Source organism: Bremia lactucae, linkage group LG7, assembly GCF_004359215.1.
Source record: "Bremia lactucae strain SF5 linkage group LG7, whole genome shotgun sequence".
NCBI classification, from domain to species: Eukaryota; Oomycota; class Peronosporomycetes; order Peronosporales; family Peronosporaceae; genus Bremia; species Bremia lactucae.
In genome coordinates, this window is record NC_090616.1 from 1751559 (window position 1) to 1765019 (window position 13461).

General features: G+C 44.9%; 4 protein-coding genes across 4 annotated transcripts; 3 read left to right on the top strand and 1 right to left on the bottom strand.

Annotated features, from left to right (window-relative positions):
* Nucleotides 1-8427: 8427 nt before the first annotated feature.
* Nucleotides 8428-8766, top strand: CCR75_007577 (uncharacterized protein; the record flags this gene model as incomplete). Its single annotated transcript, XM_067965635.1, has 1 exon — nucleotides 8428-8766. One exon carries the CDS (start codon nucleotides 8428-8430, stop codon nucleotides 8764-8766), a length of 339 nt encoding a protein of 112 aa, XP_067817410.1.
* Nucleotides 8767-9014: 248 nt separating this feature from the next.
* Nucleotides 9015-11251, bottom strand: CCR75_007578 (uncharacterized protein). Its single transcript, XM_067965636.1, has 4 exons — nucleotides 11085-11251; nucleotides 10182-11028; nucleotides 9962-10104; nucleotides 9015-9860 (listed from the first exon to the last, which is right to left on the bottom strand). Exons 1-2 carry the CDS (start codon nucleotides 11203-11205, stop codon nucleotides 10310-10312), a joined length of 840 nt encoding a protein of 279 aa, XP_067817498.1. The 5' UTR covers nucleotides 11206-11251; the 3' UTR covers nucleotides 9015-9860; nucleotides 9962-10104; nucleotides 10182-10309.
* Nucleotides 9063-9623, top strand: CCR75_007579 (uncharacterized protein; the record flags this gene model as incomplete). The annotated part of the gene is made up of 1 exon (XM_067965637.1): nucleotides 9063-9623. The coding sequence occupies one exon, from the start codon at nucleotides 9063-9065 to the stop codon at nucleotides 9621-9623; it is 561 nt and encodes a 186-aa protein (XP_067817499.1).
* Nucleotides 11252-11390: 139 nt separating the features above from the next.
* Nucleotides 11391-13206, top strand: CCR75_007580 (uncharacterized protein; the record flags this gene model as incomplete). Its single annotated transcript, XM_067965638.1, has 2 exons — nucleotides 11391-12787; nucleotides 12858-13206. The coding sequence occupies 2 exons, from the start codon at nucleotides 11391-11393 to the stop codon at nucleotides 13204-13206; spliced, it is 1746 nt and encodes a 581-aa protein (XP_067817595.1).
* Nucleotides 13207-13461: the final 255 nt, after the last annotated feature.

Below are 13461 nucleotides of genomic sequence, written 5' to 3' on the forward strand. Positions count from 1 at the left end.
TCCCGCATTTCTGCCACAAAACGAGGATAAGCCTAGCCGTTATTTCAGTACTTCAGTTGACCAAATCCACCTTTTCCCACTTCTAGTGGTGGGAAGCGTCGTTTGACGCGAGTTGACCTTGAGCTTGGCGCTCAAAAACGTCAACGGCGTACGGACAATGTTGTCGAAGAGGTACCTCGAACTCCCAAGAGTTTCTAGAAGAGGGGTACCCTAGCCACTTCACCAGATACTGGAATTGACCCTTACGACGACGTCGCTTTTAAAAGTTTCTCCGCATGATACTGAAGGTACACCCGCGCATCAAGCAGCGCGGGAGGGGGTCAAAATTTCGGCGGAAGCATTTGATGCTCTACGGCACGAGGTGCAACATCGTCGTGAGGTGCTTGCTCGGTTGAGAGCTCTTTTGAGGCTGTTAGGATTGTCTTTCGATGCTGGAGCGTCAGCAGCCTCGTTTAGATGGGCAGCTGGACATCCTGGTGAGGATGCAGCAATCTGCGGCACGACCGCCTGTCTCGGCGCAAGCGCTTTCAAGTCCACGTGGGAAGGGTCCCGATATGGCTTAAGCAAGCCAACGTAAAACACTGGGTGCGTACGCAGCTTGCTGGGAAGATTTAGCGTATAAGCTAGGCCCTCTTGGCCACGATTGTAAATGGTCCAATAAAGCGCGGGCGCAATTTGGTCTTGAAGACACCAAGACCACGGAAACCAATTTGGTAGGTAGGTTTTTGGCGTTTAGTAATACTCGGTCTCCGACCATATAAGAATTAATATAGCTTCTGCATTTGGCATCTGCTTGTTCTTTTTTATTGTCTTGGCAATCAGCCATCGTATCGCTTACATGTCTTAAGACACTAAATCGCGTCGCGAGAAACTCGCTTAAATGTTTCCGAAAGGTAACAGGGCTGATATCAGCAGCCTATCAGCTAATTCTCCTTCACCAAGCCCTAGCCACGCAATAATATCGATAAATGAATGTGTGAATGGGTGAGACCGTTGACATAGAACGGAGTGCAGCCTATAGAGGCATAAACAGCGTATTCTGACGAAAATTATACCACTGGGAGCATTGAGCTCCAGCGCTTTACTGTCTGAGCACCAATACTGCGCGAAACGTCTTCAATGACGCGATTGACACGTTCAGTTTGACCATGGGTCCGCGGATGGTCCGAGGTGGACATGCCCAATCTGGTGTCAAGCATTTGGAATCGATTCCCAGAATTTACGTGTGAAACGGGGGCCCCGATCCGAGACAATTGCCACTGGCAAACCGTGTTGTCGAAACACGCGATCATTAGACAGCCTTCCTGTGCCTTCACCATCAATGGAATCCTGCACAACCGCTAAATGAGCCGTTTTGCTCAATCGGTCAACAAAGACAACGACGCCGGAGTTACCGGTCGAATCTTTCGGTAGACCGATGCTTCAGTAGCGAGTGGTGTCTTACGTCAAGTCACGTATACTAGTACGTGCAGAGGAAGACTACTCTTTAAGACAACTACCTTAAAATTAAAAATATATACTAATGGACTCCTAACACCCTATAGGTACGGGCAGACTTGCAAGTGGCGCAGCAGCATGCGCCGAGGGTTTAATCCGTTGGCATGTTTCGCATGTGCGAACGTATGTGCTGACCCATTTGTAAAGTTTTAGTAGCCAATAAATCTGGCTTACAGTGCCGTAGGTCTTTTCTCTACCGAGATGACCGCCAAGGACAGTATCGTATGCCTCATAGTGGAACCTCATCATGAGAAACAACGACGCGCGAAGGATCGCAGCGTCCTGCAAGCAACAGGTCGTTATCGATAGAAAATCGATGTAACCTTGCACGCAAACGTGCCGACAGCTTAAAACCCGAGTCAGTGCTCTTTAGAGCTCGTAGCAGAGCTACACACAGGTCATCCTTGGCGTAAGCCGAACGGATTGATTCAGTTATAGGCGATATTATGGTTGTTAAATGAAAGAGCTCATAATCCGGCCTGCGTGATAACGCATCGGCCAAAACATTCTGCTTGCCAGGCTTATACTTTCACCTTTGGGTTGTATTCGGCGAAAAATGATAGCCATCGGGCCATTCTCTGTGAGAGATGGAGCGACTAAGTCGCAGTGTGTAATGACGCGTGATCTGTGTATCTAACAAACGGCTTAGAGCCTAGTAAATGAACTCTGAACTCGACGAGAGCATACTTTATAGCAAGTTACTCTTTGTCATGAACGGAGTAGCTCTTTTCGCAGCTTAAAGCGCTCTAGACTCGAACGCATTAACTCGTTCGCGCTTAACAGCCTTATTTGTGAAAGTATTTGGCAAGACTCAACCACTTCCGCAAATCCTTTTGGTTTTTAGGAACGGCCAATTTACCATGCTTTTACCTTAGTGGGATCCGCTCTAAGGCCTCGCTTCCCAATGAAGCACCCAAAGAGAAGAATTTCTTGTGCGTCAAAAATACATTAAGATGCATTGGCATGCAATTTAATTGTGCGCATACACTCGAGCACTGCTCGCAAATGGTCGATATGCTTTCCACATCCGACCGATCCTGCTCCACATGCCTATGGACAAAAATGTCATCAAAATAAGTATGTGCGTAACCTCGATGAGGGCGGAACGGTTGCATCACTAGACGATTGAATGTTGCCGGGGCATTCGAAACACCTTGTGGCAGAACCAACCACTTCCATTGCATACCGCTCGGGGTGCTAGCTGCTGTAAGCGGGTTGTCACTAGCTCGCATGAGTAGTTGGTAATTTAAGAATTTAGTTTAAAATTGGGTTAAACTCTATAACCAGCGACTAAGCCAAGTACCGTGTACATTGTACATCCCACCATATTGTTTTAAAGAACATCGTTTTTAGGAATGGGGTTTTGTGCTGATACAATGGCAGCATAAGCGTATTATAAGCATGTACAGTGTGTCATTTACCATTTAGCTTTTTTTACACAAGATGTCGGTGTGGACTGGGAAGATTTCCTTTCTCGCACCATTCCCGTTTAGTGTTTAGCACGGAAAAATGTCAATGACGTCACATTGCTCATTTTGTAAAGGCCACTGTCGTGTGTCTAAGTATTTAGTTCCAAGAGCCAAGTCAATTTCATGACGGGCACCTCTTTCCGGGGGTAAATAGATGGTGGATTGGTACTTACCACATCTTGGAACTCCATAATTATGGTATAAATGGGTCCGTAGGATCTTTATGGATCGAGACCCACTCCGCGCACTAAGTGCAGTTTTTGTGTCATTCAAGACAGCTTCGTCTAGAAGTGACGCTGAGTTTAACTCAAACGTAGGTGGCATGACCACCATCTCGGATAAGTCGCCAGCCTTTAAGGCTCAGCCACACTCATCAATAGACATTCCGTCCAGCTCTAAGGAAGGAATTGTTGCAAGGCTTACTTCTCCCTCAATGTTACCGATTACACCATTTACAAGTGTATGTAATTGCTCTTATTACTTTGTGAGGGTATCGCGTCTACCCTGTCTTGGAGTAGAAACAATACGCCTCTTAAAGGCTGGGACATTCGCGTCCCCAATTTTTCAGCCTGTATTGGTTCTATACCAGATATGTTGTCAAGTTTGACATCTAACAAGGAGTCAGGGAACTCAACTTCTATTTCCAGCGACTGTTTACGTGTCGCTTCACGTGCATTAGATAGGGGGGGTTAACCTGAAATGCCCTAGCAAACGCCAATTCGGTCACTAGTGACACTCAATATGGTGCCACCTCGGCTGATCACACTCTGTCGACTTAGACGTGCCTCTCCACGTATCTCAGAAATATTGCACCCTTGATGACTCGGCCAATAGGCCTACAACGCTTTCAGCCAACAGTAATTCGTTATTACAACGAGTGTCACTCAACAGACAAAATACGTGCCGTTCCAACCCCTATTTCTGAGTCGAGCTCAAAATTAATGCTTACAACATTGGAGTTTATTACCTCAGACATACCAGTGTCTAAAGCACTGACAACCTCAGTCAATGATCGGCGCCAATAGCCCTTCTGTTGCCTACCAAAGGTGGGTTCATGACTCTCCAAAACTTTGCTACAAACATTGCGCATGGAACCTAAGGTCTTAGACCTCCAATCGCCTAAGTTCAACGGAAGTTTAGGAATGGTGACACGAGTCCCTGTCGCTAAGCGAACAGTGATTGTTTCACTTTTATGCGTTTTAAGTGCCTCAATGTATTGTTGATCTTTCTCAAGGGAACGACGCCGAACATAATTACAAGACGCGCCGGAGTCAATTAAAATTGACCCTGGCTTATCGAAACCATTCACAGTCGCTTGAGCGACTAACCAGCCAGGCTTGTACTCACGCCCCGTGTTATAGGCACCAAGCTAATTGGGACTGGGTTCTGCTTACTCACCTTGTAGAAGTTCCATAGAGCCTAGGTCTTCCCCAGTAGGGCGCCCCGCACCTACTGGGGTATCGACTTTTTCCCGCACCGTACCAGATCTCTGGTATAGGTCGGAATTGGTGCTATTTCGAGTTTTACGCGTATTGCGTAGGGGACAGGCCGGACGTATATATTTCGTGCTTCCGCACATATAACATCTACGGATGTTGTTATGCTGTTCCACAGCTCAGAAAGCCTCTTCTTCTTACTCAATGAGGCTTAGATCCATGGTTTCGGTCAATTTGACGGTACCCATCTGCTCGAAGAGCTTGTACGGTAAACAGGTGCGCTAACACGTGCTAACCTTAAGTCGAACACACTTAAGGTTAGCACGTGTAAGCGCACCTCTTTGAATGTAGAAGGATGGGATCGGAATAGTTCCGTCCGGGCGACGCCCTCATTGAAACCGCCGTTAAGATTCTTTCGAAATTTGCTTTTTTCATCGAATTTTGAGGTCTAGGTACCTCTGAAAGTTCTAAAAACTTATATTTCAATGAAGTCTTAGTCTTATAAAGGCTCAGGTGTAAGTTGACTACGAGTGCTACCAGGTGTAGCGGAGCTACCTCGCTTTTGTATTCAGAGGAAGCCTTTTAGACTCTGAGATCCTTTTAGTTCGATAGAACTAATAAATTTAGCGACTCACGGAGTCGTACAACCTGTAAAGCTAAATGAATCCTAGTTTAAGGGACGCAGGGTTTCGTAGAACCAAGCGGCAACTAGTGCTTAAGAGAATACACCTTAGAAAGGCTACCGCCAGATCTATATTTGGCGGCGACCACATTTGTTACCCATAACAAATGGGAATTAAGTAATTTACTAATTTAAATAGGATGAAATGATATTTTACCTATAAGGTAAATGTACCACAACAACGGTTCACCAACGGATGTGTGCCCGATTTATAAGAGAGGAAATGTAATGAGAGCAAGTTGACGATCTTTTAATGTTGAGAACGTGGATGTTTCGACCGCTATAGTTATATAGGCTTAACATAGAGACATCAAAATTCAAATACTGCGAGACGCGAATCGTCTGACATTTTGCAGAATTATACTAGCGAACAGCTTTTTACAGATAAGATACGATGGCGAGGGTACTTGGGTGTCGAGGAACACCGCTTGAATCTGTTTACTTTCAGGCTTAGACAATGCATTAGACGAGACAAGGGCGTCCAGTTTCCCGATCGACCGCATCAATTGCGTAAGTTTTTTTACCTCAAAAGACCGTCGACTCATCGAGATAAACATACAACGGATACCTCGTCAATTAAGCTTAAACGTGCTTTAACGGGGTGTATCGCTACATGAAATTAACACTTAAAGGTTGTAATTAATATATTATCTAAAAGGTAGATTATATTTGGAGAATCTTACTTCACATAATAATATTCTAAAGCTTATCCATTGGTAGATATAGACCATTCTATCTTCTTTCTCCGCGGTCCAGTCAGCGCTGGACGCGCGCAAAGAGAATGACAGATAAGACTTTATTACATGTTTTGTATTAATTTACAATTAAGTTAGTATTAAGTAGATAAACAAGAAGAACATAATTATATTAATACAGGTTTTAATTATCCCTCTCTAAAGCAAATGTTTTAAAGAGAGTCTTCCTCTGCACGTACTAGTGTACGTGAAGTAACGTGAGGCACCACTCGCACTGAGGCAGTGCGAATAAACTCGTACTGAAGCAGTACAAGTCAGTGGTGCCCCATGACAGAAGCAGTACAAGTCAGTAGTGTCCCGTTCACGTGCAAAATCTTTTTAGTGCGGGTTGGCAGATGCAACAAGATCCGTTAAAACAGTATTAAAACCTGATTCCGATCATATAGGCCACAATCTTGTCCACTTCGTGCCTACTGCCATGAACTTTATTGGAAGTAAACTAAGCACATGAACAAAAGCTTTCGAATGCAGTTTTAGCAGCTATCATACATTACTGCTGTTTGAACGTCTGAAAGCAAAAAATACTGTAAGTATAGTAAAAAGGCGGATCTAATAATGCGTGATTCTCAGTGTCATCAGCCTTTTCTTCATGCTAGCAGCTGCTTATAGCTACCGCATCCTCTTTAATGGTACGCAAGGTGCCAAGCTCGTATTGTGTAAAGCAGCTACTTATAGTTGTCGCATCATCTTCATGGTAAGCATGAAGAAAAGGCTGATGATACTGAGAAATACGCATTCGCCTATTCACTATTCTTAGAGTAAATTATTGGTCCAGTTTCCCTAAAATTTTAATAGTATCAAGACAAAATCGACCAATTATGTTTAAATACGTTCACATTCGGGCTAGCACCCAATATATTTCAAGAACGCTAGGATGATGCTTTCTTTCCTCTCTTCAATGATGTCGTGAGTCTAAAAATAGCTCGCTTCAAATATGCACGTGCCAACTTGACCTATATGAACAAAATTGGAATCAATAAAGTTCGTACGTATATAATGGTGAATCGACGAGAAAGCTGGTCCGATCGAACCTAGCTCAGCTATTCTTGGTAACTCAAAAAAGACTAGGTTGCTGTCAATCAGATAGTGGTTCGTATGACAAAGACAAAGCTAGTCCGACCGAACTTAGCTCAGCTCTTCTTGGTATCTCAAATAAATACTAGGTTGCTGTCAATCAGATAGTAGTTCGTATTGTGTCCAATCACCACGTCTGGCATCGCAATCTTCAAGCAGCAAACCCTTTCTGATCTGCACCGTTTGCCCTAACCGGGAGTATTAATCACGAAATTCGCGCTAGACTCGAGGAGGCGTGGATCCTGATTGTTAATTCAGCAACACGAAATGGGTGCAAATGAAGTTATAAGCATAGACAACTGTCTACAACAACGAAGAAATGCGGATGATGCTACTCAAAATTAAAAAAGTGCTCGCCAAGGATTGATGAGGGGAAAAATTGATGCGGGAAGAATATGCGCTTCCAAACGTGACTAATCTGTGGTACAAAGATCCGAATAAGCCTTTTTCCAGGCGTAATCTAACGTTCGAACAATCAACTGTGATGTGCCCTTCATTACGCACAAAGCTACCTCCCACTCTTAAAATTCAAGTTGACGTCTGCATGGACGGTGTTGCTGCTGCAGCAAATATTTACCTTTTTGGCAGATATAATGGCTCTGCATGTGCCTGAATGAGACCAAGATAAAGGCAAACGTACTGCGTACCATGGTAAATTATGTGCGAATAACCAATTCGTTGAATCCGTTCCGACAAAGTGAACAGTACATTGCTGTTTGCCGTGGATACACATTGAGGATGCGGTAGTAGTTGAACAATAGAGGCGGAATTTGCAGATGAGCGCATGCGTCTTCAACGTGTGAAGGCGACGATTGGTAGCTCGTTAACGTGTGTTTAAATTCTAACAGACCCGAAGAGGTATCCAAACGACCTTTCTTAGATAAGAAAAGCTATACTTACGTCATTTTTTTTTATCTAAGGACACCGATACCGTTACAAGTCGAAGTCATTCGTTCATAGATCTTAGTAACATTGATTTAGCGCCTATAGCACCGCATAAAGTGTTCCAGCTTTATAGCTGCACATCCTTTATAGTCAACTACCGACATTTGAAGGGTCTGCTTTACGCCTCGATGTATTGTCGAAAGAACTTATCTTAAAACTTCATTTTATTCAAGCACTACTTACTTTGATAATCCCTGGTACGTAAAGAAAATGTATTGAGGTTTAAAGTGCTTACGTCGACACGAGGGCGAATAGCTCTTAGCAAGCTGGTCGGCCCTAAAAAAATTGGAATTTTGTCCAACGTAGGAAGACCTTGAATTCACAACATCTAGTCATTTGTTCGAATTATGAATGTATCTTTGCAAATCCTGATACGGTATGCCAGGACGTTTGTAGACGCGACGAACCGTAGTTTCTTCTGGATGCTTGGCATTTTAGCTTTGACCTCGAGCAATAAAATAGCTCTCGAGGCTTATTAAAGCATGCCCAGGTGCCTTGCTGTGCTCAGTTTTGCATTATTTACTTGCTGTATCGACGCTTCGACAGCTGCGGATGCAGCTAAAGTCAAAATGCTTACCCAGTCGCGCTACCCCGGAACTGTTGACAGAATTGAGAAAGTCGCTAGATTCTTGCGTTCTCATAGCATGGACGAAGCAGAGGAAGAGAGATTAAGCATTTGGACCTCTTTTAAAGAGCTACTCTTTGGCGGTCCCTTTTCACCGACTCGCTTACGGGCCATGACGGCAGATAACGCAGTCGTTCAATTTACGTTCTCTGCGTGGAATAAATTCTCTCACGACGACATTCGCAAGTTGCTTGCCGAAGGCATGAAGGACATGGACAAACAAGAGAAAGAGAAGTTGAACAGCATCATCGAGCTTTATTTCATGATTAGAGGACCAGACTAACGAGTTCTATTCAATACCTTAGAATGTTCTTCCTCTGCTTAAAAGCTTCATAACATTTGGCCTCTAATGACCTGTGAATAGAAAATCGAGTCCAGTTGGATAATTGGTCCGATACAATTAATAAGTTGATAATTAAGGATATTAAATATTTACCAAAAGGGCTTATATCATTTTTTTTTCGCCTTACTTGCACATCGATAACAAATTCCCAATAATGAAAAACAATCCTTTAAAATTACCGTCTAAATCAAAACAAAATCAAATCGAGCAAAAATTTGACATTTATCAACAAGTCTATGCGTCGAAGTCGAAGCAGCTCCTTAGACAGTCTGGGCCGTCGCCGGCGTCGTAAGGCGTCGCCAGCACGTCGTCCCCGTCGATCTTCCTCGTCTTCATCCCGTTCTCGCTCGCGCTCTTCTTCGCACCGACACCGTTCGAGTCGTCGTAGCCGTAGTAGAAGCTATGGACGCAAAAGAAGCCGTCGAAGTCGCAATAGAAGCCATGGACGCAATAGAGACCGCCGTCGCCGTAATCATAGTCACAGTAGGTCCATGAGCGATTCACCGGTGCGTCGTCCACGTTCTCCTTTCCGCGCTTCGCCGCAAAGAACGATTGATCGCGTCAAGCCAAACCAGCCGACGCTAGTGATTAACGAGCCAAATGCCATTTCGCAATTAAGTGAAGAAGAGCAAATGAAATTGTTGCTTGGCATCAATGGATTTGATTCGACAAAAGGTAAAGAGGTGGATGAAAATACCAAAAGTGCGGCCGTGGGGACTGCGCGCCGTGAGAGTAAGCGCGAGTACCGACAGTACATGAACCGTCGAGGAGGTTTTAATCGCCTTTTAGACAAATAAGTGCCGGGTTGGATACTTTTTTTGACTGAATGAAATGAAATTACTAGACAAGGCGACTAATTGTTGATGCCCAGAGGCATAGAATGAAATAGCTATTGGTGGCAGGACATTTATTTACTTCCCCCTTGGAAAGCTTTTAGATGAAAAGGGGAATGAACGTATTTAATTATATAAATCTAACAACCTTACCCTAGCTAATTTGACATAGATTTTGGCCGCCAGATTTTGCCATTACATCTGTTATCCATAATAAATGGGATTTAGTAAGCAACTATTTTAAACAGGATAAAGGGATATTTGCCCATAAAGTAAATGTACCACAACAACGATTCTCTTACCTAATGTGTGCCTCATTACAATATTGTAATTGGAACTCGGCGCAATCCGTTCGACTCATGGCCGCGGGTGACGAAGTAACATAGCGTTAAGCGTGCTGAGCTGAGTGGATGACACGCCCTTGCAGTAGGCGACAACTCGGGTTCTGATTCGATATTAATTGAAGTAAGAATTAAGAATTAACTTTTATTTTTAATATCAAAAACAATTCTACAAACTTACCATAATTCCAAAATTGCACGGACACGGTTGCGTAGTGTACATAACCGACGGCGGGTGGCACCTTGGGACCGCGCCACCGGCCGCTGTTTGCACACACATGGCTGTTCGGGTCTGCCACCACAGTGCGATCATGTTTTTGTCAAAACTTTCGACCCAAACGTTGTTCGCCAGTGGGGTGGCCACGTCGCCTCAATCGATGGCCGTGCACACAATCGTACATAAAACATAGCCAATCGAGGATACAGCCCATCAAGCTGTAACCCACACCGTACCGCATAGGCTATATTCGTAAATAGCGTAAAATCGCACAGATACGGCACTTTAACGTCCAGAAGAAACTCGTGTCCATCGAGATAGGCTTCCCATAGACTTAATTCAGTCTCCACAGAAGCCCACTTGGCAGTCACGATACTCGGATTCCGCTTGTCGATGGGAAATCGGCGTAAATAGACGACTAGATCCCCTACAACGGAAAGAATTTCATTGGCTTCGTGTAATCGCGACTGTGCTACAGCATAGCGAGCTGGCGACGCAGGCATACTGGGTCTCTCGGGGTACTTCTTCTCAAGATACTCTAGAATCGCACCAGATTCGTACACAATCGTGCGATGCTGTGGCGTCATCAAGCGTGACATCCCGACCGCAGCTTCGGCGACTTTACTGGTAAGTTTGAGCTTCTCGTCTTCGGAAGGAGGCGACATCTCCATGGGTTCGACGAGCACAGGGATACGCATTCGTGGATTCAGTGCTCGGAAATACGGCGTCTTTAATACACCACTAGAAAAACTAACGCAGATACTGCGGTGGGGCAGCTGCTTCTCATGCAGAGCGATTAAAATACGCCACGCTTGCAAGAAACAACGGATTAGCTGCGTCGTTTTAAAGACGAAAAAACGGACTCACCTTGTGGACTGCCAGATCCCCAGTACACAACACGCTCGTGGGGCAGTGGCGCGAGACGTAGCATCTCTTCTTCGCTCGAGACGAGGCGAGGGGGCTCCATGTCGACGGCAGGCGCGAGCATTGGTGTTTGGGCTGTCCGATCGTACTTTTTCGAAGAATCGACCTATTAGCAGAGACCACGTCTTGTCTATGTTTGGATGTCACACTACAGCAACATCTGGCTTAAGATTGATGTGGTAACATCAGTGATTGAAAAATACGAATCGGCACATTGTGTAAAGTTCAACGTCGTTAGAGTTCATAAAGATGGCTACCACTTCTTCGAGTTGTGTCATTGATGACTGCTTTGTCGTCGAAAGTGACGAGCATGGGTACAATTTTGACGCAGCCAATCGCAGCTGGAGTATGCAAGTAAGGCTCGGTCATATGCAGCCATTAGTGAATATGCAGCCATTAGTGACACCGAATCAGACCTCTGATGCAACACTTTTCGTGTGGCACAATGGGTTAACTAGGCCACTTGAGGTGATGGATGCGTCTCAGCAGCCGCTACGCGTGCCTCTAGACGAGCCACAAGGTCTGCTGGCAAGCGTCCAGGAACGGATACTCAAGCAGCCCCAATTGCGTCGATTATTTCCTCACGTAACCCCCGAGACAATCCATCAAGCCATTCAAATATGCGAGCGATCCGGAAATGGTATGAAATGGACGCCATTACATGAAGCAGTCGGTTCACCAACTCTAAAAAAGAACCAAGACCAGCCCCGTCAGCTGCTAGTCGAAGCTAAATTTGACGAGAAGAAACAGATTGAACTGCCTGATTGGCGGTGTGGACGGTTCTATAGTGACATTCAGGAGAATCAATGGCGATTTGAGCTCGGAGTAGGTCAATTCATTGACGCACAGGACGCAAATTACAAGTGGTTTGAGTCTCGCATTGTCGATACCGACGTAGGTTTTGTGCAAGTACACTATCGTGGCTGGTCAAGTCAGCGGGAAGAGTGGCTTCCTCGCACGTCGACACGAGTAGCTCCGTTGCTTACGAAAACACGGAATTGGCGCGCTTTTCAAGTCGGAGACGAGCTACTTGTAGGGACCGAGGTCGTGGGAAAGCCGAACCCAGAATGGCGTGATGCGATTGTAACTGCGTGTGCGTATGAAGGCAAGGCGCTTCATATCGAAGTGTTTGTGAATGGAACGAGACAGTGGATGGACGCGCAGGACGAATTGCTTTGTCCACAGGGTACGCACAAGGTTATTAACGCGGATTCGAACATTGTCGAAAGTGTACCCTACACCATTAATGTGGACTACTTTGAACGATCAAAGAAAGTGCTTTCAGTAGCTGTTCACGAAGACAAGTCGGGTCGTGACGCTGCCTGCATCACGCCAGTCGTAGCCAATGGTGTCGATGCCAATGATTGGTGTGCTGTACGTAATCCAGTAGACAAACTTGGTGGTAACAAATGCATGGAGAAGGAGTTTTCACGAAATCTTCGAATTGAAACTAATAGGACGCAACTTGAAAAGGAGAACGATGACATTGTCTACGACCAAATTGATACGAATGAACAACTTGGACAAAGTGATCAGATTGCAGCAGGGGTACAAGAACCTATTATGAACGAGCCAAAGGACGAGGCGTGGCGCGAAGAGCTTCACGTTGGTCAACTAGTGGACGCTCTTGACACAGACAATAAGTGGTTAGTTGTATAGCGATAAAAATTGATTTAATTAATTCGTAATGGTTATTTGGGGTATGTAATTCAATAGGTACGAATCGCGTGTGGTGGATTTAAACTCGCTCAGTGTGAAGCTGCATTATCGTGGTTGGACGTCAAAGTTGGACGAGTGGATATCCAAAAAATCCAATCGGATCGCGCCATTGCATACAAAGATAACAAATTGGCGCGCTTTTACGGTGGGAGATGGAGTCATGGTGGGTCGTGAATGGCGCACGAAAAGTATTCCCGAATGGCGCAACGCGATCGTCGAGGAGGTTACAACGAATTTGGATGGTACAGCTAAGCGTATTAAGGTGGCTACAGTTGGCCGCAAGCAGTGGATGGATGTCCAAGATGAGATGTTGTGTCCACTTGGAACGCACAAGGCTGTAATTTAGTCTACACATCAGCGCAAGCTATAGTTATTTACAGAACATGGATGCAGGAATGCTTGCTACTGAAAGCTTTTATTTGGCCTACGTTTAGTATTTACCAATTTGAAAATTGTAGCACGGATTTCGCTTTTTTCTTTTGCCTTTCCTAGAGTTAATATAAAATACGAGAGTGTACAGACACTAGCAACATTGAAATAGTTTCTTACCTGATTTCAATCACATTTATCACAACTTTGTGCCATTCGTGCCTACCGCCTC